This window comes from Drosophila ananassae, chromosome 2R, assembly GCF_017639315.1.
Source record: "Drosophila ananassae strain 14024-0371.13 chromosome 2R, ASM1763931v2, whole genome shotgun sequence".
NCBI classification, from domain to species: Eukaryota; Metazoa; Arthropoda; class Insecta; order Diptera; family Drosophilidae; genus Drosophila; species Drosophila ananassae.
In genome coordinates this window covers 17,439,724-17,463,940 of record NC_057928.1, presented here as the reverse complement: position 1 = coordinate 17,463,940, position 24,217 = coordinate 17,439,724, and the positions used below count along the sequence as shown (strand labels likewise).

The 24,217-nt window shown below is 42.7% G+C and overlaps 2 protein-coding genes and 1 long non-coding RNA gene across 8 annotated transcripts; 1 reads left to right on the top strand and 2 right to left on the bottom strand.

Annotated features, from left to right (window-relative positions):
• The first annotated feature begins 903 nt into the window (after positions 1–903).
• LOC123257053 lies at positions 904–3,975 on the top strand. The gene is made up of 2 exons (XR_006506987.1): positions 904–2,084; positions 2,146–3,975. It is a non-coding gene; the product is annotated as an uncharacterized LOC123257053 (long non-coding RNA).
• LOC6506860 (protein encore) lies at positions 3,755–24,212 on the bottom strand. Of its 6 annotated transcripts, none has more exons than XM_014909443.3 (13): positions 23,471–24,212; positions 13,847–14,178; positions 11,174–12,107; positions 10,957–11,113; positions 10,736–10,889; positions 10,349–10,678; positions 10,072–10,283; positions 9,268–9,597; positions 6,709–7,624; positions 6,040–6,655; positions 4,232–5,979; positions 4,074–4,173; positions 3,755–4,014 (listed from the first exon to the last, which is right to left on the bottom strand). In XM_014909443.3, the coding sequence occupies exons 2-13, from the start codon at positions 14,153–14,155 to the stop codon at positions 3,959–3,961; spliced, it is 5,862 nt and encodes a 1,953-aa protein (XP_014764929.1). In that variant the 5' UTR covers positions 14,156–14,178; positions 23,471–24,212; the 3' UTR covers positions 3,755–3,958. The 6 variants fall into 6 exon arrangements, with proteins under 6 accessions (XP_014764929.1, XP_001957105.1, XP_014764928.1 ...); XM_001957069.4 differs by having other exon boundaries at positions 10,957–11,098; XM_014909442.3 differs by lacking the exon at positions 23,471–24,212 and adding an exon at positions 14,282–14,581.
• On the bottom strand, positions 15,116–18,374 carry LOC116655867. The gene is made up of 2 exons (XM_032454569.2): positions 17,831–18,374; positions 15,116–15,217 (listed from the first exon to the last, which is right to left on the bottom strand). Exon 1 carries the CDS (start codon positions 18,010–18,012, stop codon positions 17,890–17,892), a length of 123 nt encoding a protein of 40 aa, XP_032310460.1. The 5' UTR covers positions 18,013–18,374; the 3' UTR covers positions 15,116–15,217; positions 17,831–17,889.
• Positions 24,213–24,217: the final 5 nt, after the last annotated feature.

Sequence of the window (24,217 nt, the reverse complement as noted above, 5' to 3'; positions counted from 1 at the left end):
TATCGGAAAACACAACTCTACCATCTAGGAAGGCTCTAAATTGATTAACAGTAGCCCCTTTGGAATTCTCAAAGAGAAGATGCTGTCAACGCCAGCGGTCTTCCCGGAACGCCTTCCATTTACATGCCATAATTTTCAAATGTCACCCGTTTACAAAAGCCTTGGACCATTTGATTTCCACCGCCACCGGACAGGTTGAACCTTTTGGGTAACAGGTAGGATTCCTTCTAACCGCGAACCCTAAATGAACTCATCCTTTTCATCTCCTTCCCCCGTTTTCTGTTAGAGACTCGATATAATATTTATTTAGATCTTTATTGAGCTGCAACCTGTCGCAGTCGGTCGTTTTTGGGTTTTCAGGTTTGGTTTTCTTTTTGTCGAGGCCTGCCTATCCCTTTGGATCTTGACCATTTGGCTGGCAGATTTATGTGCTGACCTCCAACCAGATAGCCATCGAATCGAACAGTGATAGCATCAAAAGGAGGGCCAAAAGAGGGATCTCTAAAATAGGTAACACCGTAAGAAATCTACAAAGGTCAGCATTAAATATTTATGATCTATAGAAATATTTTTGGGGGATTTTTTCCAGTGCACTTTCCCTTGATCGGTGAAAATTTCAGGGTAATTTGTTGGCTCCGTTTCCAGTTGTTTTATTTTTTGGGTTTCAGGGTTTTCGGGGCTGGCTCTTACCAAAAACTGTTGGTGGCATATTCGATTGTCTGCGGCTACCTATTCCACCGGCCTTTGGGTCGCGCGTGTTATGAAGATGTTAAGATCCCCTGGTCAACCCCTGAAATATGTCTTAATTGTGTGGGTCTAGCCAGGGTTACATACACCTACTAGCCAGTATGAATGTTTGCATAATTCCTGGCCATATAGCCCTGTTTGTTCACATTTTTTTTAATGGCCAGTCTGGGTCAACATGTGCCAAAGGACATCATTTCGTGGTGGTAAACGACTGTCGAATGCGTTCTTCTGGCCCATAAATCATGTCGGCCAAGTTGGGCTATTTAGCCAGACAATATTTATGTTAAATGTCCGCTGGGAGGGATAAAATTCACTAAACAAAAATATAAAATTAAAATAGAAATAATAATACTAGGGAAAACCCAATAAAAACTCCATTTATTTTCTTTCTTCTTATACATTATGTATATATATATTTTTAATAACTCTCTAGTGTATATATAAATTAAAATAAATACATTTTTTTGTTTGTTTTTTTCTTGTTGGTTTTGCTTTTTTTTAATAATATTTATCATTAATCATTAGACCACTCTCTCACTATCAATAGAGCTCCTAGACCTCGTCGATAAAAACGCCGACCTCTGATTTTTGTCTTTATCTCATATCTTGGTTGTTCGAGTTGCTGGTTTGCTGTTTGCTGTTGCTGTTTGTCGTGGTTGGAATTGCAATGTTGCAATGTTGCATTCTACCAATCATATGATGCAGTAATAATAATAATAATTAATAGTTTGTATAACATATTCCGCTTGTTTGTTTAATAACCTTTCTTCCGTTTGCACATTCCCGCCTCCTAACTTACTTTCTCAACATTCTTTTTAAATGTCAACGATTTTTTTGGTTTATGTTTTCTTTTTAACAGAGCAACAAACAAAGAAATGCACAACAGGAGCAAATGTTCGATACTTCAGGATACTTGGATACTGTCCTTCACTTTCCCTTCTATTTGTTTTTATATTTTTTATTTTTTTCGGGACCTGGCCAACAAAGCGTTTTCTGTTTACTTCCGTGCTTAGAGTAGGTATCTTTCGGTTGGTTCGATTTCCCGAAACTTTTTCGAAAACTTGAGCAGTTTGGTTCACTAACTTATTTGGTACATTTTTCGTTACTATGTGGTTGCTATATGAGAGTTATCTATCAAAGTGTCAAGCCGAGTATTTTCTAGAAAGCTATTCATACTTATAGGTTAATTTTCATGTTTCGAGTTTCAAGTTTGATACTGAAGGATGCACAAGGATGTCTGATAAAGATTTCTGACCGATTGCTTTGGAGGAGTGTCGGGTGTCAGGTCGGTCTTTAATCCTAGACTGGATGCTCCTAACCTACTTACATGGCTATACGTATGTATATACTCGTAGTCGCGTTTCTGATTTGTTGTAAATTATTGTTATGTACATTTAGACATACAGTTCTAGAGTTCCTAGAGAAGAAGTTCCGAGAAGTTTCAGTTTCAAGTTTCTTTGAGAGAGCCAGCGATAGAAGTCCTGTCAAAAAGTTCGTTGTACACAAAAGCAGAAAACTCAGGCACAAATTAAAATCAATAGCTGTGGAAATCAGAGTATAGAAAATCATAAAAAAAAAGGCAACACAAAGATTTTGTTTTTAACTTTAACTAATCATGTGGTTTCTCTTTTATTATAGTTTTAGATTTTAGCATTTTTTTCTTTTCACTTTCCTATATATTATTAGATGGTACATATACATATGTAGTTTATACGCTAAGCTAATTATTTTGTTTAACAATAAATGTATAGCTGCTTGGCTCCTCCTCCGTCTTCTTGGGGTCATCTCTACCTCCAGCTTAGTTTTTATTATTATTTTTTTTTTTTTTATTTATTTCTCTTACGGATAACAACGAAATTTTTTAGTTGCAGCTTCTTTGCATTAAGGAACAGAAAATGATAAGGAAATTCTATTTCGAAAGATAAACATAAACTTAATTGAGGTGAAAATTCAAATCAAAAATCATATTCAACAAATTTTCAATAATTAAAATTACGAAATAATAATAATTGACTTTCTAAATTAAAGGTTCATCTATATCTTTTTATTATTATTACTTTTTATTCTGGGGACTTGGTGGTGGATTTAGTCGAAGAGTTTAACCCAAATTTTGCAGAACAAAATTATAGATATAAGACTCGCCCCAATTCTGGCAGCAGATTTCTGGGTTTACTTCTGGGTCAAGGGCCATTTGTGATGTCCAGTCCGTCATATGGTTGGTTGGTTGGTTGATTGGTTGGTTGGTCAGTAGCTTCTGCTTTCAATTGAGATTTCTAACATAATTAAAACACATTCAATTAAGCACTCCAAAGCAAGGCGACATTCATCAGCAGAATGGAAGATAAGCGTTTCAAAATGGATCATAAACTAGCTCTAAAGTTTGCCTCGGAGATTCACTTGCTTTGGCGATTCCATTTCGAGAGCTTCACGGATGACGAGAAGATGTCTACCTGAATATCCTATATAGTATAGTACGATCTGAGGGGGAAAGTGAATGGAAGCTACGTGTCGCGTCCTTAAGTCCGTGTGATATTCATGTTTTGGGGGCCGTCGTCGTTGTCTGTTCATTTATTGCTTCTTCGGGTACTTGTTTCTTTATTATAGACTATTTGTAATGGCACAAAATATACAGCATTCAATTCTCTCTTAACCGGTTGTCATCGCGATCATCGATCATTGTCCCTTCTGTAGCGGTTCGGTTATTGTACCAGTTATCGTACAATGGTTACTCCTTAACTATATTTAAAGGCTATATGCTATGCTTTGTCGGTCTCCCCCGGTTGACTTTACTTTCGCTTTCTTTGTTGGCTGCTTCCGGCTCCTGGTTTCTTGGCTCCCGGCTCCCGGCTCTCTCTCTCCGTCTGGTCTGGTCTGGTGTGGATTGATTTGGTTCGGTTTTGGTTCCCTGCCACGCTGCCACACTGCCACGCCCTCTCTCTGCTGTCTCCTTTTCCAGCTTCCTCTTTACCAATATTGCCCGACAACTCTGCGGCCAGCACTCGACGAGGCTTATGCTCCTCCTTCCTTCTCCTCCATTGCGTCCACTCATTATTTCTGGTTTATTATTCATATTTTTGTTTTTGTCAACTACTTTATGTCCACTAGATTAGGTTGCTATTTATATTTATCTTAGGTATGCCGTTATGTGTATGTAGTTTTTTTTTTTTTTTGTTTGCTTGGTTTCTATATATCCGGAATACTCCGGCTGGCTTTACCGCGGACGCGAACCTTTATAGTTCGGGTTCGGATGGCGGCTGGGATGACGAGCTGCAAGAGGATGAATATTTTAGCTTTTTGAAGGACATTATGCAGAGTTTAGGACTCACCTTGTATCATCATTGTGGGATACATGCCGGCCACCTGCGCCATTTGCGGCCGGATATCATTTGAGGGCGATCGTCGACTGTTGGGCAAGGCCACCGAGGGCTTGAAAGAGAAAGGATCGGTCTTTAAAAATTCTTAACCAAATTCATAGCCTACTTACGTGCGCAAAGTACGTCTGGCCATACTTGAAGTACACGCTGGACGCGCCGTTCGGATTGTAGCCACCTAGGGCGGCTGCGGCCACGCCGCTCAGAACCGCCGCTGTGGTGGCCTGCTGGCTGCCAGCGGCTGCTGCTGCCGCCGCCGCAGAGGCAGCACTATGGTGCAGCTGGGCTGTGGGAATGTGCGTGCGGGCGCCTCCTGTATGCTGGCCACCGCCTCCTCCATTCGAGCCAGCAGCAGCCTGTCCCGCAGCGCCACCTGCTCCACCCGACACTCCAGGGACACCAGCCACTCCAGGACCACCACTGCTACCCAGGTAAATTGACGGCGGCGAGGCATTCATGGACTGATCAAGGACCACATAGCCACCGGGATGGCTAACCAGAGTGGCGGCGGGTGGTGGCGGAGGCGGTGCAGCATTGGGAGTGTTGGCGGCGCTGTTGTTGTTGCTGCCAGCAATACTGTTGGGCGAGTTGTTGCTGCTCTCGTGGCTGCCATTTCCATTGCCGCCATTAGCACTCGGCGAGTTGCGTTGGGAGACGCTGCGTCTGAAGTCCTGGTTCATGGACTTCTGACTCCGGAAGCTGGCCGCTGCGGCATTCAGGCGCACTGGTGGCTTGGCCTCGTAGCTGGGAGTGGTGCTTACAGCGCCCCCGGCACCGGGATTGCCAGTCGCATAGCTGGGCGGTGGTCCGCTGATCAGTGGCAGCTGGTTCGGCTTGTTCTCCCGCTGCTTGGCTCCGCCCATCGCGTGTGGAGGTGGTCCCCGGTGGTGGTAGCTGTTGCTGCCTCCAGCAGCACCGCCACCGGACGAAGGCGGTCCTCCGCCCATGCTGACACCACTGGGCGAGGCACGAGGTGTGGGCTCGTTGTTGGAGTTCAGCAGCGGTGTCTTAGCACCGGAAGGCATGCCACCCATTGGCACCGAGTGCCTGGGATTGTAGCCGCCCGGGTGGTAGGGCTTCCGCACACCCATGGACTGCGTACCGCCATTGTTCCGCTTCTCGTAGGGCGTGGAATAGCCGCCCTCGTTGCTGCCCTGGCCCTGGTAGTAGTGCGGAGTGGAGCTATTGCTGTGATAGCCACCGCCATTCCCGTTTCCGCCGGCACTGCTGCTGCCGCTGCTCCCGTTATTCGGAGCCGGTGGTGTGCTGAACAATGGAGCCTGACGGCCGGGAGCTGCTGGCGTACTGGGTGCCGACTGGGATTCCATGCCTCCAGCACTGGCCGGATAAAACGGCGCCGCCGTGATCAGATGATGTGGAGCCGCTGGCGGTGGTGGTGGCGCCTGCTGTACCACCTGGGGAGCTGGCTGTGGACCCGCTGGACCTGCTGCTGCCGCCGCTGCTGCAGCCGCATAAGGGAAGATGTTCGTTGGGATCAACGCAGTGGCATGCTGAGCGGGCAGTGCATACACATGCGCCGCTGCCGCACCACCAAGATCCGAGCCAGCCGGTGCACCACCATGGGCGAGCGTCAGTGTGGGCAGCGCATGATATGTGGTTGTGCTGGCAGCGGGGGCGGCGATCAGCTGGGCGGATCCCGCCGCCGGATGATGCCCACCACTGGCATGAGCCACCGAGCTTGGCGGATAGCTGGCATTATAGTGGATGGAACCACCGCCCGGCGTACGCTTTACTCGCCCGCCATAGCTGCTGGAGGCCACCACCGATCCCCCGTTGCTTGAGGACTGCTGTGGGGGTTGGTGGTGTGGCTGATGCGGCTGGTGATGCGGTGGACCGGAAACTAAAGAACAAAATCATAATTAATGGAGATTAAAAGATAGTGGAGAGTGAAAGAGCTTACCGGATACCACTGTGGGTGGTCCTGCGGTTGCTCCGCCTCCCGGCTGTGTGGGCTGAGCTTGTGGGGGCAGTGGCGCCTGTCCCACGGGCGGCTGAGAGGCTGCCACCATGGGCGCCGTGGCCACAGCCTGCTGGGGCACATAGTACGGGATGGGGTAGTACGGATAGGAGTATTGAATCGGGTAAGTGGCCATGGGCAGCTGTTGCAGCTGTGCCCCGCCGTTCGGCTCACTGGAGTAGATGAGCGGCGCCTGGTAAATGGGCGCTCCATTCGGGGCTGTTGCCGTGGCGAACTGGGCTGTCGGATAGGCGGCTGTGGCCGCCATTGGCATCACCGTGGTGGCCGCCGGTCCACCCGGTCCGGCTTGGTAAATGGCTTGCGCTTGGATCAAGCCCTCACGCGGCTGCTGGGCCGGATCGAAGACAGGTATCATGTAGGTGCCGCCGGGCAGTTCACCACCCGCTTCGGGCGAGGCGAACAGTGTCTGGGCGGGCGGATGACTGCTTGCTGTCAGCTGGAAGAGCGGCTGCGAGGCGGCCCCGGCCCCACCAACGCCAGGTTGGGGATAGGCGGCATAGACCATGCCCTGGGGCACCGCATAGATGCTGCCATCGGGCTGTAAGAGAGAAGGATTAGCATCTATATATTTTAAAGAGATCATCTCCTCACCCCTTGCTGATATGTTGTGGCGCAGTAGGGCGCTGCCCCGTTGGGCGCCGTGGTGGTGTGAAAGACCGTGGAGCCATCCGGCGCCTGGTAGCTCTGGGTGTACGTCCAGGTGGTGGTCTTCGGCTCCTCGACGACCGCACTGGGGCCATGACTCTGGTTGGGGGTCTTCGCCTCGCACTGGCTGTACGGCGTGGAGCTCGGCGATACGGACTGGAGGTCACAGTTCACCTGCGTGGCCACTGGGGTCAGTGGGGTCTGACTGGTTGGCAGTTCGGCACTTCCGGTTGAGGATGCCGCCGAAATCGAGGACGAAGGTCCGGCAATCGGCTCCTGTTCCTGCTCCTGAACACCAATGGGCGACTCCGCCTCCAGCTTCTCGCCCGTCGTCGCACAACAGGCGGGTATGTTGGGACTGGTGGCCTGATTCTTGTACTTTTGCACCTCGATGCGATCGTAGTTCTTCGTGGACGTGGCGGTGGTAATGCTCAGGCAGGCTGTGGCACTGGCCAGGCTATCACAATCGTCACCCTTCATCCCCGGATCCTCCTGCTGCTGCTGTTGCTGCTGCGGCATCGATTGCGGCTCATAGCTCTCATAACCCTCGGAGCACTCCATGCCGGGTGATTGGGTCTCCTCGGCATAGCTCTCCGTGGAGCTGCAGGACATTTCAGTGCTGGCATATTGCTGCTGGGGCAGCTGTTGTTGCTGCTGTTGGTGATGTGGCTGCTGCTGTTGCTGCTGCTGTGGTGGCTGCTGCAAGTGCTGCTGGTGTTGCTGCTGCTGATGGGGCGAGGACTTGCGATAGTTGCTATAGCCACCGGATGAGTTGCCCTGGTTCTGGGACTGGTATTGATTGCCCGTATGCTGGAGCGCCTGATTGGGCGGCAGGTTGGACGGGTCGTAGTGATAAATAGAACTGAAAAATGTTCCAGAAATTAGAAATTTGTGTTATATTTTAAATGGGGAAATAATTTCTAGGGTTGAGTGTGTCGTTTTTGTATTTTTTTTATCGCTCGGCACAGCATGCACTTTTTTAGTAAAGAGAAAATTAATTACAAAGTTTATATAGCTGCTATTTATTAATTATTTAAAATAAAATTCATGAAAAGATAAACTTTTTTCAAAAATTAAACTTTAGTTTTCTTTATAAATTCAATAAATTTATTTTCAGGAAAGTAATATAGGAGTTCTTAAAATCCTTTTCATAAATTTTACATATTTATGCCGTACGTTATGCGGCAGCGTTCCTCGGTCGGTTAGACGGAAGGTGCCGCGCTATATTTAATGTAAAAAAATTTCAATAAAATTAAAATTGAGTAATATAATGATTGATAAATAAATATAATGGAATAATATATAATATTTACGTTTATTTTTTTAGCAGCTATATAATTAATAGAAAAGTAAGTAAGAAAGTACAGTTGCCGGCAGATAGAGTTGCCAAAGGTTTGCATTATTTTATTTGCAGTGTATTTTAGCGACGCGACGGCAGCGGCAGCGGCAGCGACAGCGACAGACATTTAGTAGGATATATATATTGTATATAGAAAAATCGAAAAACAACAACAACAAATGGCTTAACTGACTGATTGAAATGTAATTTGAACAAACAACAATTAGGATAAGACGACAACACTGGCAGACGACACACATTCGCTGAATTTGAAGCTTTATTTATTTTTTTGGTGATTTCTTGACAATGGATAGTGGATATTGGGCATTTTGATAATATTTAATTATAGTAGTGGCAGTGGGTGTTTAGTGTTCGGGTGTCGGACGATGATTGTGAGAGAAATGGATCGAGAGACACACATAAGATCGAGAGAAATAGAGAGAAGTGATAGGCGAATAGTAGTTATATAATATTTGATAGCGGTGGTGTTTTTTTTTTTGGCACTCGTGTCGGTTAATTTAGTTCGAGTTTAGGCAGATAATTTACAAAAACAACATCAACAAGTTTGTCACAATAAATGAAAAGCTAATAATCTTGCATATTTCACATATAGTATTATGTATAAATTAATTAATAGTTATGGAAAATAATATTTATAATCTAAAGTAATATGGGGAGATATTTGAAATATTTCTATTAGATATTTTTTTTTTCTTTTTTTTTGTCTTAAGCTCAAGCATATAATAATTTGTTTAATAAAACACTTTAATAATTTAAATATTAGCAAAAACGAACCAAGCTAGTGATTTTTTACTAGTAAAATGGTTAATAAATATTTAATTTTTTTTGAAAGTTAATTGATTAAGGAGCCAATTTCATTTTATTCATCTATTATATTGAATATATTATTAAATATATTATTTAAAAACAGCATAACTGGTCTCTATCATATATCTTTTGAGTTAAGAATCAGTGTGAATTTTTACGATAAAATATAAAAAAAAAACTAATATAGCATTTGCAATAATAATTATTGGTTTTTGGAAAAAAATGCACAAATTTCGCAACGACTTTCTGTATTTTCTATATATATATATATATTTTTTTTAGTTGTTTGTGTGGTTTAATTTGTTTTTTTTTTTTTTGGTTTAGTTTTTGTAAATTACCCGTCTGCATTGACAATTGGTTGGAGGGTTTGCGGATCAATGAGGAGGCTGCCAATTGGCACATTCGAAATGTCGGTGACGGCCCAGACGAGTCCCGATGTTCCCGATGGCGATCCAGCAGCCGGCTGCCCGGAACCACTAGCTGCTCCACCGCCACTGCCACCCATTGGTGATGTTGCTGCTGTACAGGATGATCCTGCACCTGGACCGGGACCACCCAGCCGACTCGAATTCGGATGATTCAGCTCCGGCGTCTGCCTGTCGCTGCCGTAGCCGGTGGGTGAGGGAGTCACGGAATCGGAGCGCACGGACTGTGTCCGTGTCTTGTAGCTGGACGATGGAGGGGGATTCGGAGGTTGGTTGTTGGTTTATTTGTTGTTGTTTCGTTTGTTGTTATGGTTGTTGTTGTTGTTGTTGTTGTCGGAGGGGAATTGCATACAAAATATGTTTTGGTATTTTGTTTTTGGGTATTTTTTTTTTTAATTAATTTTTTAAGGTTTTTGATTTTAAAAAATTTAATTTTAAATTTAAAAAAAAAAATGAATTGAGAGCGATTTTTGAGTTTTGGGTACATGGACATGGTTTTAACATAAAGATTTTTAATTTAAAACGGTTTCATTAAGTCATAATTACATTTTTTAATATTAAAAATAAATCTAAATAGTAATTTAAATTTTAAACTTTGTCTTTTTAAGCCTTTTATTTTACCGAATTAAAAACTAAATAAATTAGAACTTAAAACTTAGTGAAACCGTTTCAATCTCAAAACAATAAGGACACTTAGACCCCCCACCAAGTACTCACCCACTGCTGGAAGGAGAGAGACGCCATGGAGTATTGGTACTGCCAGTGGAGTCCTGCTTGGTGAAGCCACCGCGTCCACTCTTATTTGAGTTGGTGGAGTCGCCGCGGGGCAGGGAATTATTGCCAGAGCCAGGCGGTCCACCATAGTTGCCAAAGTTATGGGACTTGGGCACAGCTCCCCCAGATCGCATACCATCCCGGGATTCCGTGGACTGAAAGGAACACATTTTCGATTACAATTTGAAACGAATATCCATTTTGAGACCAAAATCCTCACATTCTGCATTTGTAGCATCTTGCCATTGGGTCGTTTGGGCCTCGGGGGCTGGGATTGCTTCTGTTGTTGCTGCTGCTGCTGATCCCAGCCGCCATAGCAGTCCTCGTCGCCACCACCGCCGCCGGAGTAGCCGTCCTGAGTGCCAGTGCGACTGAAGATGCGGCTACGCGCTCGATCATAGTCCTCCTCCCGCTCCTCGAAGCTCTTGGCCTTGCGATCGAGGGATAGGGGGCACAAGTATGCCAACGGACGCACTTCATCAAAGCTGTGAGTGTCTCTCTTAAGAATTGACTTTCGAGCATCGTCGCGAACCAGCGACTGGAAGCGGATCTAAGAAAAAGATTAAATAATTAATAAGTTATAGTATTAAATAATTTGTTAGTGTACCTCTGGGATGCGTGTGCCCTTGGTGACGGCCACAATCACACACTGCTGCGTCTCAGTGTCCACATTGTGCTCCATGCCGAAAAAGGCGGCGGTGCGATGGATCAGCATGCGGTTGTACGAGGAAGCTGGAGGAAAACGATACTCACAGCCCCGGCTAACGCAAAAAAATAACAAAATAAATTATAAAATATATAGATAACAGATAGAAAGTGTGCTCTAACCTATTCTCCTGAACAAACTCCATTAAATCCTTCTCGATCTTCAGCAGAATATTGCGATCCTTGGGATTCTTGTTGAGGGTATCGCGGAAGAACATTAGGAGATCGGTGCCACCGTAGTCCGTGTACTGTTCGCTCGAGTTCTCTGATTGATGAAAGACTAGAATCAGTGAGTGATGAGCCGTGGCATTTGGCTACGCAAACGGAGCGCGATACTTACCCCTCGATATGAAGCCCGAGGTGTTGTTGCTCGAGTTATTCGAGTTGGCATTGTTGGACGACATGTTGTTGTTGCCACCACCACCACCACCTCCATTGTTGTTGCCACCACCATCGATGCTGCCGGAGGAGCTGCCACCGATGTTCTTCAAGCGCGGCTTGTTGCCCTTCGAATTGGTGTTGGTGCGATGTTTCTTGCCACCACCACCACCGCCTCCCCCTCCCCCGGCCCTTTGTGGCTCGTAGTGATACGGCTCATCATCATGGTTGTTGCTCAGATTGCTATTCTGGCTGGACATCTCGTGGCGATCGTGCCTCTCATGCCGATCGGCGGCTTTATAATTCATTCCGGAGTTGTATATCACGCCCGTGGAAGAGTTGTTGTTGCCACCGCCGCTGTTGTTGTTGTTGTTGTGATGCTTGGTGTTGTTGTCCAGGCCATTGGACTTCAGGTCAACCACAAACTTCTTGTTGGCATTGCTGTTGTTATTGTACTCCATGCCACTGCCATTGCTGTTGGTGCGATTATGTTGCCCGCCGGACTTCTTGGGTGGCGATAATTTTGGAAATTCCGCCTCATTGCTGAGTGGAACATTTTGTGGCGGCTTCTGAGGAGTTTGTTGCATTTGTTGTTGTTGCTGTTGTTGTTGTTGTTGCTGACTAGTGACAATCACGGCAGGTGCTTCCATCAATGGCGAGTTGCCCCTTCCAGTTGATTGTGCTTTGCTGTTGTTGCTATTACCATTGTTATTGTTATTATTATTATTATTGTTGCTGTTGTTGTTGTTGTTGTTATTGGTTATGGCATTGTTGTTGTTGTGCTCATGGGAGTCTAGTTGCTGCTCGCCGGCACCTCGCGGTGTTGGCGTGCGAGGCGGCGATGTGGACTCACGCATGGCATGGCTGCGTGTGAGATGTTTGCCCTTCATGTTGCCCTAAAGAAAAAAATAAAGAAAAATAAGAGTTAGGGTGTGTAGTAATTACTTAACAATTAGTAGCAAATAAATGCCAAAGTTGACTCTCCAGAGGTGAGTATTACAATTTTCCCCGAAAGTCTAAACTTGAGTTTTTTTCGTCATTCAAAGTTGTAGCAGTTCTTCCAATAAACTAAGAATTTTTTTGATAAATTTATTCTCCTATCTCGGGTCACTAATTAGTTCCTGGGAAAAACCAATCTATGATGCCATTGTTGGCTCATTGAAATGTGAAAAACAAATGGCCTTCTCCTAAAAGGTTAAATGGGAGTAGACTCCGCCTAGCTGGCTTCCTCCATCCCTTAGTCCTGGCAGGCAGTTGCCTTCTGACATTTTTCGCGCCAGCTCTGAAGGACAGGTCCGATAGGCTAAAGGATAAACGCAGTCAGGCAGGCAGCCCCAGCTAGTCCCCCTATTATTTATTTGCCTTCATTGATTTCGTTCTAATCCGAAACTACTCAGTGACATCATTAATCAGCTGTTGAAGTCACTTCAAGTGGCCAGAAATCCAATGAAATTGGTAGGTCCTGACAGGACCTCTTTCGAAAGAGACTTCTGTTTATCCTGAAGCCATATCCTACATCCTGGAACTTATAAAAGTTTCTCTTTTAACTTTTTTGTTTATTTTTCTTGCAAGTTTCAAGTTTCTGCTTTGAAGAAATTTTCCAAATTATTCTTTCCACTTGGCAGGACTCTGTTGCAAAACTTTGTTGCCTACCTATAGGCGATTTCCCGCAAATCACTTTCAAATTCAATAGGAACACACATTTCCTGGAATCTCTCGTCCAACAATTTAACTCTCCAAGTGGGAAAAATCAATAAATCGACCTTGGAGCCTCGCAGCTGCCAGAAATTGTTCAAAAAAAAAAGAGAGTATATGTTAGGGCTATGGGAGGGACTACTATGGGGGGAACTAGAGGAACTCTATCACCCAGCACATAAACAATGATTGACGATAAATCCTGTATGGAGCAGTTAACCAAGGCAACCAGGGTAACCATACACACAAGGCAGTCCAAGCCCCTAACACCCAACCACCCAACCACCCACCCACTCACACATAAACCTTGAACTCGACTGGCAAAAAAAAAAAAGCGTTTAGAGTTCTCTGTCTGGGATTGTGGGCCAACAACTACAATCCGAGGCAGCTCAGCTGCAATCAGAAACACGTTTACCAATTCCAGCTCTTTGGGTCGATTGGGGAATTTCCAGCAAAATACCGATTCGCAGAAACGTAATCCCTATATAACCTTATCACCGACCGACCCACTATCCTCCTTCCACTCCTCCCAGTCTCGTTCTCTCTGGTTAGGCAGGCCCCGGGGCTTGCCAGTGACCTGACCCAGTTTGTTAGACGTTTTTTGGGCGTGTATCCTTTTGCTCGAGAGTTCAGTTCATGGCTGCACTCAGATACGAGTATGTATGTGCATCCTGAGAGAACTATACTATACTATAAAGAGAGAGCTCCGAATTGAGATGCGAGAGAAGCTCCGAGGATGCAATTCGACACCTGACTCTTGACCTGACCTATATAGGATGCCCATTTATATACAAATTCTTTCCCGGGATTATCTCTTGTTCTATTTTTTTTTTTTTTCTAATTTAAAATAAAAAGTTTATGGGAAGACTTCCATAAAAATCACTCATACGCCCTGTTGGTGGCCAGATTTTTGTGCCAATTGCTGGTAACTGGAACTTACTCGTCTGTTGCCAAAACTATTCTGACGTCCCAAGTTGGCTGATCCGCCGGCCACCGTCTGGCACTCTTCACTGGAGTTGTTGCCTGCCACAGAGGAGGAGGACGTTGCTGCTGCTGCTGTTGGTGGTGGTGGTGGTGGAGGTGATCCTGATCCTGATCCTGATCCTGATCCTGATGTGGTGTTAGTGTTGGAGGCAACGGCGGCAACAACAACGGCGGCCGCAGCGGCAGCAGTTGAGGCAGAGGCGGCAGAGGATAAATTGGTTGGAATATTCGTAGCTAGGGCTACTTGAGATTTTGTGGAACTCATAATCACAGTTTATGTCAAGTGTACTAAAAATATAAAAATTATATAATTTTAATTAGTATTTAATTAATATTTAATTAATTTAATTATATATTTAACTATAACTTTAATCCCTTAATAAAATATTACCTCAATGAGTGAGTTTTAGACTATTGCATTTTGTTCCAAAAATTTGTTAACAAATTTAGTTGATTTTTTGTCTTTTATTTTTTATTTTTTATGATGTCTGCGCGTTTCATAAGAATTTTTGCATAGCTTTTTTTTTTTATATTTAATATAATATATTTTTTTTATGAATAGTTTGTAAGTTATATATTTTTCTTTTCAGAAATAAATCATATTTGTCGAAAAGTTGCGGCAGTGCAGTTGATAAAATATTTTTTATAAAAAAAAATCCTTTTTTTTTTTTAAACCCAAAAAAAATAAACTCTGACGCGGTAGTTTTTTCACTCAATTTACTTTGGTATTTGTGCGACTTAAATTTAGTTTACTTTTAGTTTTAGTTTTTATTTTTTTGTATTTTAAAGATGCAAGGCTTAGAACGTTTGTAGATAAATAGTTATTGTATTGGATTTTGAAGGAAAAAATTAAATCTGTTTATTTTCCTTTTTTTTTTTATTGAATTTAAAACGTTTGCTTGTTATTTTTTTATTTTTAAACGTTTATTTTTTTTTTATCACATATACACCATATCACCGAAAATCAGAAGCTGCCCTCGCTTTTTTTGGTCTTTTACACTTGCTTGATTTTCCCAGTTACTTTGTTTAAAATTTAATTGTTTTAAGCACTAAACACTTAAGTCGCTATTTCTATAATTAATTTATATATAATATATATATATAAGTATATATATATATGTATGTATATTGTATAGTTAAAAATATTTTAGTTAAAGCTTTCTCTTTCTGGTTGTTGTGGTTTTGTGATTATTCTCTCGTTTATTATTCCTTCCTTTTTATTTTCCTTTTTATTCTTTATTTCAGTATTTGTTGTCTATATAGTTCAGGTTCTTCTTTGAGGATTTCTTCAACTTCCTGTTGGTTCTTGTGGCACACATTTTTCTAGCTGCAAGTTTGTGGGATAAGTTTCGGTTCATAATTGGGTTTTGTCCGAGTTGGAGGGATTTTCTCTCCCGCCCCACTCGAGACACGAGAGAAAAACCCCTCACCCGAGAGAGAGAGAGAGTCAGAGGAAGGGAAGAAGACTGGCCCAGAGAGCCATAAAACTGTGTATCTGTGTGTTGTTGTTGTTGTTGTTGTAGGGAAGACGGACGGCACGGCACGCACAAACACCAATAAACAATATGACCTTGTTTACGATTTATTTTGATATTCAAAACTGCACGAGCCGAGAAACTGAGAATTTTCGTGTGATGCGAATATTGCCCTCGGCACGATTAGGACCCTTAGCAAAAAAAAGGGTGGTGGTTGGATATTCATGCTCTCAGGACATCACAGAAGACACAAGGACTGGTATGGAATCTTTGATTCGCCAAGTAGGTAGCTAATTTTCTATCTCAAAAATGAAAAAAAGGGTTGCTGCTGGAAATGTTTCAGAATTTTTTGATGTTTATCTGTCCGAGTTGAATGGACTTTGTGAGTCAGTGTTGGGAAAAAGGATTTAATAAAAATTTCGTGTGAAAATGTATAAAATTAATAAAAAAAAACAAAGCCCTCTTAACCTTGAAATTATTTATGAGAAATGTCATAACTACCTTCGCCCTTTTCTATTCTCCACTTGCCTCTAAATCGTTAAAAAGAAAGCAAAAAAAAGCACACACACAAATACAAACACAAACAATGGCAGTGAAAGGATTGATGAATGAAGCTTTCAAGTGCCCACCTGCCATCCCACACCCCACCCCCCTAGAGAACACCTGACCAAAAGCAAATGTCAGTCAGTCGCATTAAATCTTTTATTCTGGGAAATACCCGCGAAAAAAAAAAATAAAAACAAAAACGTTAGCAGAGAAACAAGATTTGGAGAATAGAGAAGAGAGAGGGAGGGAGAAGGAGAAAAGGAATAGGAGGCAGGTGACAGATGACGTAGCCGCCTTAAAAAGAAACAAGAAAAAACACGCATACGACGTGTGGCACACGACCAGAACGAAGGTGACGACGTCGCTGTCGTTGTCCGTTTTTGGTAGAAATGGGTAGAAATGGGGGGTAAAAGGGAAAGACAGAAACAGAGTTCAGGATTTGGGACAGCCAATTGCATTGCGGAAGAAGAGGAGACAAGGAGCAGAATCACTAGAAAGGAGTAGAATCAGAGGTTGCATGTTTCATTTGGATTTGTCCTTCCTGCTGTTTACAGCTGCTCGCTCGTGGGCTCTCTCACGCCTCTCTCTCCCCCGCCTAGGTCTATTTTTCTCCACCACCCCCTCCTCCAACCCGCTCGAAGCGACAAACAAAAAAGCTTAATACCGTAGTGCGAGTACTAGGAAATGTGTTGCGGTTGTCTGGCGGAGAAACTGGTAGAGGGCGCTTGCGTCGGAGAAATTGAGAGAGAAGCCTGCTGATGGTGAGTACACTGGGAGAAATTATTCTCTTTCTATCCAAATTTTCAGTTTTGAAATTTTAATAATATTATTGTGGATTTATTTATTTTGATATTACAATTAAAATTATTTTAGAATTAAAAAATTCCAATCCTTATTATCCTTTTAAAACTAACTTTTGTTTAAATAACTTTCAAAAAATCTTCCAAAATCCATAATATTTTCAAGTGTACTCCTAGTAAGAGAACATAGCGGGACTGCACTTTAGAAGCTCTAGCAGGAAGTCCAGTGCGATGCATTCACAACGGAAGGGAAAAGGGAAAAGGAAAATGGAAAACCAAAAATGAGACAGAAGAAAAACCCCCAAAATAATAGTTCCATCGAAATACAAAGTACTATAATTTGTTGACATTCCTAGATGATATATATAATTATATATATTCCGAACCAGCCTCTCTTAGCCAGGTAAACTCTATTAATTCAAAAAAAAATCTCAAAACGTCACTAAATTCCGAATCAGAATCCCGAAAACGAAACGAAAAACGAACAAATACGAGAACCCCAAGTAGTATGCCTATGTGTGTAATGTATGCGTGTGTGTGAGCTTGGGGGAAAAACGTGTGCGGTGGCTGTGGGTATGTATAATACACCAAAAAAAGTCCAACAAAAAAAAGTGTCTTTTAAAACCAAAAGAAAATTCTTTGCTACATTTTTTTTGCACACACACTTCTAGGCAACACTTGTGTTTTTTTTTTTTTAAATATACATATATATTTTTAAACACTCTGCCCGGCGTGTTGGGGCTTCCTTTTTATAAATTGTGGGCTTTACATATATCCATTTACTTCTCGGTATCTGCAGCTCACTCTCACAGATCTGTTGGATTTTATTTCCATTTTATTTTGTGTTTTTTTTTTTTAATTGCTACGCGCGTGCCATTTTCAACTCGATTTGTGTTTAAATTTTAGTTTTAAGACTTCTTTTTTTCTATTAATTTTTTTTTTTTTGTTTTTCACTAGAATTTCCACAAGTTTTCCCCCCCTTAAGGAACCACATCGACCCTTGCTCTCTCTCTCTCTCGCGCTGGCTCTTTTTCGCTCTTTTTTGTTATTTTTGTATTATTTTTTCCCAATTTTTTTTGGGGAAAAAAAAATTAATTTTATCGAGCAGTTTTTCCTTGCCTCCGCTCGCTTGCTTCATTTTTGTGAAAATGTATTTTTAAGCTGCTGCTCCGCTGCTTCTATTGCTGCTTCTGCTGATGCTGATGCTGCTGCTTCTGAATCTGATTCTGATTCTGCTGGTACGGATGACAATGACAACTTTGGCAACGGCTGCGACAGTAGCGACGACCGCTGGCGGACATTATGGGAACACGGCCGAATGGATACTGGGCCAATTCGCTGGCGAAAAGTCCCCACAAGCATACAAAACACACTCTCTCTCTATCTTTCAGGCTCTCAGTGAATCTCCTGCGAAGGGTGGCTATCTCCCGCTCTCTCTCAATAAGAGAGAGCGAGTGCGTAAAAGCTTCGCGGAAAACAGGTTAAAGCGTAGTGTCACTTCCCCTGCTACCGCACTCTCTCTTCTTCCTTTTACCCGTACGTAGTCCCCCCGCCCTCTTTTTTTCTCTCCTTTCCACCGCCTGCTTACGGTACTCTTTCCCTTCTATAGAGTTCGCCCAATGTCCCATGGCCCAGAGCTGAAATGCTTATTGGGGTGGCATTTGCTCGGTTCTCCCCCTTTTTTTTTTTTTTTTCACTCGGAAAAATATGCTTTTCAAATTATTAATTTCAAGAAATTAATTTAAAACGTAATAAAGTGAACAGTAAAGAGATTAAAAAATGTGTCCACATGTCGTATACGTTATATTACAAGGGAAATATTAATTCCCCTCCTATTTCATCAATTATTTTTATATTTTAGCTTTAAAAACTAGTATTTTTTTCAGTGGCTTTACTACTCCTTCTTGTTGCTGCTGCCCCAGGCTCTATTGTTGTTGTTTTTGCCATTGTCCTTCCTGGTGCGTATGCGTATGTTATGTGTTATGTGTTATGTTCTGACTGCAGTTGTTCCTGTTACTGGGCATCATCCTTAATATCCTTTCTGTTTTCCTTTGCTTCTATATCTACGCCTGGTTCTTGGGCTTCCAGCAGGCCACAACAAGGACCTTGGACATGTGTACGTTAGTGCGTGCGATAGGGAAAGGACTAACAATCATCCAGAGACAGGGACAGCGCGAGAGCGAGCCAAACAGGAATGTTTATGGCAAAAAAAACACAAAAAAAAAGTCGATACTGACTTTCATGCTTTACCTGGCAATCAAATTCAATTTTAATTGAATGTAAATACCAAAAAAGGGATTTCATCAAAAGCAATTCAAATCTGGGATTGAAATTTTTTTAATCAAATTGTTTAAAAAGAAGAATCTAACGGTAAAACGGATATAAATAGTTGGGAAAATGTGCGAAGAAGAGTCCTTTGGGCTAGCGAGGATGCCATAGAAGTGTTGGGAACTATTTAGATAATTATTTTTACATAAATCTATTATAAAATGGTAATTTTTAACAGATAAATATATTTTTCAAATATAAGACAATATTTTTCATTTAAAACTTCCCCCCGTTAATCATCGTTTATACCCTGGGCGAGCAAAAAACTTTTCCAATTCAATTACCCTCGCAAATCACTGACAAATTGACCAAAAAAGTGTCCATCAATTGGTTCTCTCTCTCTGTCTCTCTTTTTTCCCTTTTTTAGTACCAATTGCATATCTGTCAATTTTGAGTCTGAAATTGCATTTGATTCCTAACGGGATATGCCGGTTATTTTATTTCCCTTCCCCCTCCCCTGCTTATAGTCCTCTCGCTCCCCCCTGAATGCATTCATCATTCGAGTGGGCAATAAAAAAGCTTTTAGAATTTCCCTGCCCGAGGGAAGAAAAAGTAAAGGAAGGAGGGACCAAGGCAAGGACCGAGAAAGGATCTGGAGAAGGAAGGGATTGTGACTGCCAATAATCCTCAATTTAGTTGGGTTTATAAAGGAGGCTTAGTCTTTATATTTAATTTCTTTAGAAGGAAATTTGTAAACCTTCTAGTTATCCTTTTTGGAATGCATCTTAGATAGATTTCGTTAAAGAGTGTCCTAGATTCCATTTAAAGCAAAAATTCTCACACAGTCATAGCATTATGGAAATTCCACCCTGAAGTATGCAACATAATTTGTGCGCAATAAGCTCTATTTTTTGTTGTTGTTGTCTAACGGGACCTTGAATTCAATCAAAGCTGCTCTTACAATCCTGTAGATACTGTATCTCATTCTCGCCCATCGCTACTCCTCCCTCGCTCTGCCCTCTCTCTCCCTCTCCCTCTCTCTTGTTAGAAAATTGCAAAATAATTTGCATCGATTAGCCACCAAAATGCTTCCCGGGCATCCTCTCTTTCCCCCCTTTCATTACAGCCTCCCCAGCCCACAAAAACAGTGTCTCCCTCTCTCTCTAGTGACTCTTTTCGCCATCTGAGGGATGTCAAATGCGTTTCCCCCCCCCCAAATGCGTCGTAATAAATAATTTATGCAAAATTGGCCTAGAGCGAAAGGAATGGCGGCAAATGGAACGGGAAACGATGGCAGAGAAACGACAATGGATGCCGAGGAGTGAGAGCGAGAGGCGCGCAACAGTCTTTAGTGTATCTGCACCTCTCATTCTATCATTCTATCAGTCTCTCTCTCTCTCTCTCTGTCCTCTCGGTTAATGTAATTGCATGCATATTCGTGAATGTCGCGCCTTGCGCCTGCAATTACGGCATCTTATTTGGGTCAACTTGGAGAGATGGCTCTCTAGAGAAAGCCCTAGAACAAGAGAGTGAGTGAGAGAGAGAGGGAGGGAGGCAGGTAGGAAGTTAGGGGGGATCAAAAGAGACAGAGAGAGAGAGAGAGAGGGAGCTTAAGCTCCTCGCACGTGTGAGCTTAAAAGCGCAACGCATTTCGAGGCCAAGTACCAAGCGAGGATACTGCCAGCGAGGATACTGCCAGCCAGCATCCGTCAGTCAGTTCCGAAGGCAACTGCAGTATCCTGCAGGGAGGGTGAGAGGGGGGTCAGGAGCGGGTCAGTCAGGCAGTGTGTCCAGTGGGTGTGGTCTGAGATGGCCCAGTTATGACATCCCTTCCAGGACTCCTTTGAAAGGATACTTGCTACTAATACCATCATAATTCCCAAATCAAAAACCTTGATTTCATTTAAAACTTACTAAACTAACTAATGAAATTGGAACCATGTCCTTGGAGGAGAATCTGGCAGTTAAGAGATGTCCATTAATGTCCTTTGTGATGATCCTGCTGGGGGATATTAAGCAAGCAAATCTAATCTAATTAGCCGGCAAATGCCAAAGCAGAGTCACCTCTTAAACTCCTTAACACCTTCGCACCAGGACCTAGCTCCTAGCTCCTTGCTCCTTAGTCCTTATTTCTGTCAGCCCCCGCTTTCGTTTTATGGCGCAATTAAAATGCTAAATGCTTTACGACATCGCCCCGAGGGGGGTCCTTTAATTAATTTGCCTGTGACAATGACTGTGCCGTGGCATGTCTCGTGTCCTGACGACCATGAAAGGTGTTAACAACAAAACGCCTGGGCCCAAGGAGCTAGGCGAGCAAGGACATCAACACCTTTCACTTGCCAGCTTGACCCAGACAATGGCAGGCACCGGATAGGCAGATAGGCAGACAGACTGACGGCCAGGACGAACGACTGTCAGCCAGGACGACCAGAAGAGGCACCCCAGAGAAGCACCTGATTATGCCAGGCCTGAGGGTCTCCTTGTCATATCCTTTAACCAGGACATGGTCTTAAAGTTTATGAATTTTCGGAAAGGCTATTGGAACTAGGACCTCAATTAAAAATCCTCTCCAGAAACCTTCAAACTTTTACTTTTTTATAATTTTTTAAGCTGACACATGTTGGAAACTTTTTAAAGCCAAGCGAGTCCTGTGACAGGAAGAAGCCTAAAAAAAAGGCCTATCTAAGCACAACAGTCAGCCGGAGAAGGTCCTGCAGAGAAGAGAGAAGTGAATACGGGGAATAGGAGGCCTCCAGGTGCTGAGACAGCCCCCACCATCTGGTTCCATCTATTCCGTCTTTCAATCATTCATTTGGCATATGAAAAATTCTTGTTGCATACACAAAGGGGCTCCTGGGAGCCGACATTTGGGGCCATTTGATTGTTGGGCCACCCCAGTGGAGGTGGTGGAGGTGGCCACCTGCGGGAATTATGAAATATGCAAAAAGCATCTGCTACGGGGTAGCAGAAGCGGTTATTTCCCCCCAAAAACCCATCCCAGTAGCCACCTCCTCTTCTTCTAGCTGGGCGGATTCTGCAACTTTGTCGGCTAGGACCACTAGGAGGAGGAGGAGGAGGAGAAGGAGAAGGGTGGATGGAGGACATCGGCAGAGGCAACATCAAAACGAAACTGGCGTAAACGATGCGTTTTTGAGATATGTCTGATGTTCTGGTCTTATCACAAGGCGATTATTCACAAAATGCGGCAAGAAAGGGACAGGAGGACTTGCCTAAAAAGGACCAGATTTAATCTAATTATTAAGATTTAAATTAAACCAAATTATAACATAAATATTAAACTTTTAAGGGAGCTATTTTACATATAATTTCTAACTTTTCTTAAACACTTTAACCAGTAATGACTGTTTTTTTTTCGAAATAAAATGTAAAAGATTCGCTTCGTTGCCAGAATGTGTTTAAAATTTAAATAAAATAGCATTAAATAGCAAATGGCATGTACCCAAAGGCAATAAATTAATCTACACAAATTCTCAAAATTCTCGAATGAAAAATGTTTCGGTTTTGTGAGTTTTTTAAGTAAGATTTTTTTGCTTTTTTCGATGTTTTTTTTTTTTGTAATGACATCGAATCGGACGAGCGAAGCGAATCCGAGCGCAACAACAATCACTAACTAACAATAAAAACTAAAAACTAAAAACAACGACGACAATTCGTTTATAGCATCAGCTATATATATATATATTAGGATGTGTGTACATTATTAACATCATCATTATTGGCATCACAAACTAAACAGTTGCAGTTGCAGTTGCGTTTTTCACTCAATTCGAATATAAATGCGTATTAAAATACAGTAGAGACTAAAATAAATGATTATTTTTGTTAACTTTAAGGAGCCTAAGGACCAAGAAGCCAAGGAAGAGCCAAGGTAAGGCTTACTTAAGATAGAGTCTTAAAAACATAACATTAATTAAGAAAATAACTTAAGAAACTTGTTCTGTTTTTGGGTTCTGAGGAGGGAGGAGGGAGATAGCCAGCCATCCGGATGATTCGCAAAATAGATTTTCAATAAAAAGCCACTCGAATACCGCCGACAATGGCGGTCCGCGGGCCAAGGAACCATTTCTCGAATCTATTTTAAACACAAACAAAAGCATTCTCTATAAATCGAGCAAAGGCAGGGAGTTGGAGGAGAACACCATGCCGGAGAGGAACCTGGTGCCTCGCAGTCCAATCAACTACTTTTTTTGGGGAATCAAGAGACTTCCTCACGACTAGGAAGCAAAATGTAGTTATTTTTTAGCCACCAACTGGCATTTCAAGGCCATGAACGACTGGATCTCCATTAGATTTCCACCAATTGGTCATGGGAGCATGAAAGTACATATGTAAGTACATGTGTGGTACAGCCGGCGCTCCAGAATCTCCCGTGTCTCCGCCAATTCCGACTCCCGGAAGAACCGGCGACCCAAACGCTGCCTTTTTCTGTGAATTTTAATCCCGATTAGTTAGAAAAAAAAAAAAACTTACAATTCTCAGTTCTGCTGGCCATGGCGAGTGCGGTTGTTGTTGTTGTTGCTGCAGTTGGGACCGTTTTTGGTGTTGTTTTTGTTTCGTTCGCTAACTTCTGTGTTGATTGATCGGCTCCCTTTTTTTTTTTTTGTTCTTTTTCTTCTTTATTTTTTTTCGCCTGTGTTTTTCGCTGTGCGTTTTTCCGCTTTCCGGGACAGCGGAGCGCGAGTCGCGGCTGTTGGGGGGCGGCACTGCAGTTGCGGTTGTTTGTTTGGGGCTTTGTGGCAGCAGCTGGCGCTGCTTTTCACTTGCTATATATATATATCATAGAAAACTTATGGCTCCACAAATAAATATAAAAATAGGGTTGTTGATAATCAAAATATCAATGTATCGATAGTTCCAAAAATGATAGATTTATTTCGTGATGGGTACTTTTCTTTAATATCGATATATAGTTGTTTTGTGAGTTATGGTATTTTTTACGATTTTATTTTGAAAATTTAGGACTTTGTTATTTAGAATTTAGCATTACAAACTAGATGCGAGTGTTTAATTTTGTATGTTCTTATTTTATTCAATTGTGTTTCTTGGTTTGTGACTTCGCTTTAGCGGTGTCATTCTGGTATTCTATCGATAGCAACATCGATTGACATATCATCTCTAGGTTTTTCCCGATTCGCGCATATCGGGCCCTCCGATAACTTTATTATGATTGGCAGCACTATGAGATTTAAAATTCCACTATTTTTAAAATTTTTTTTT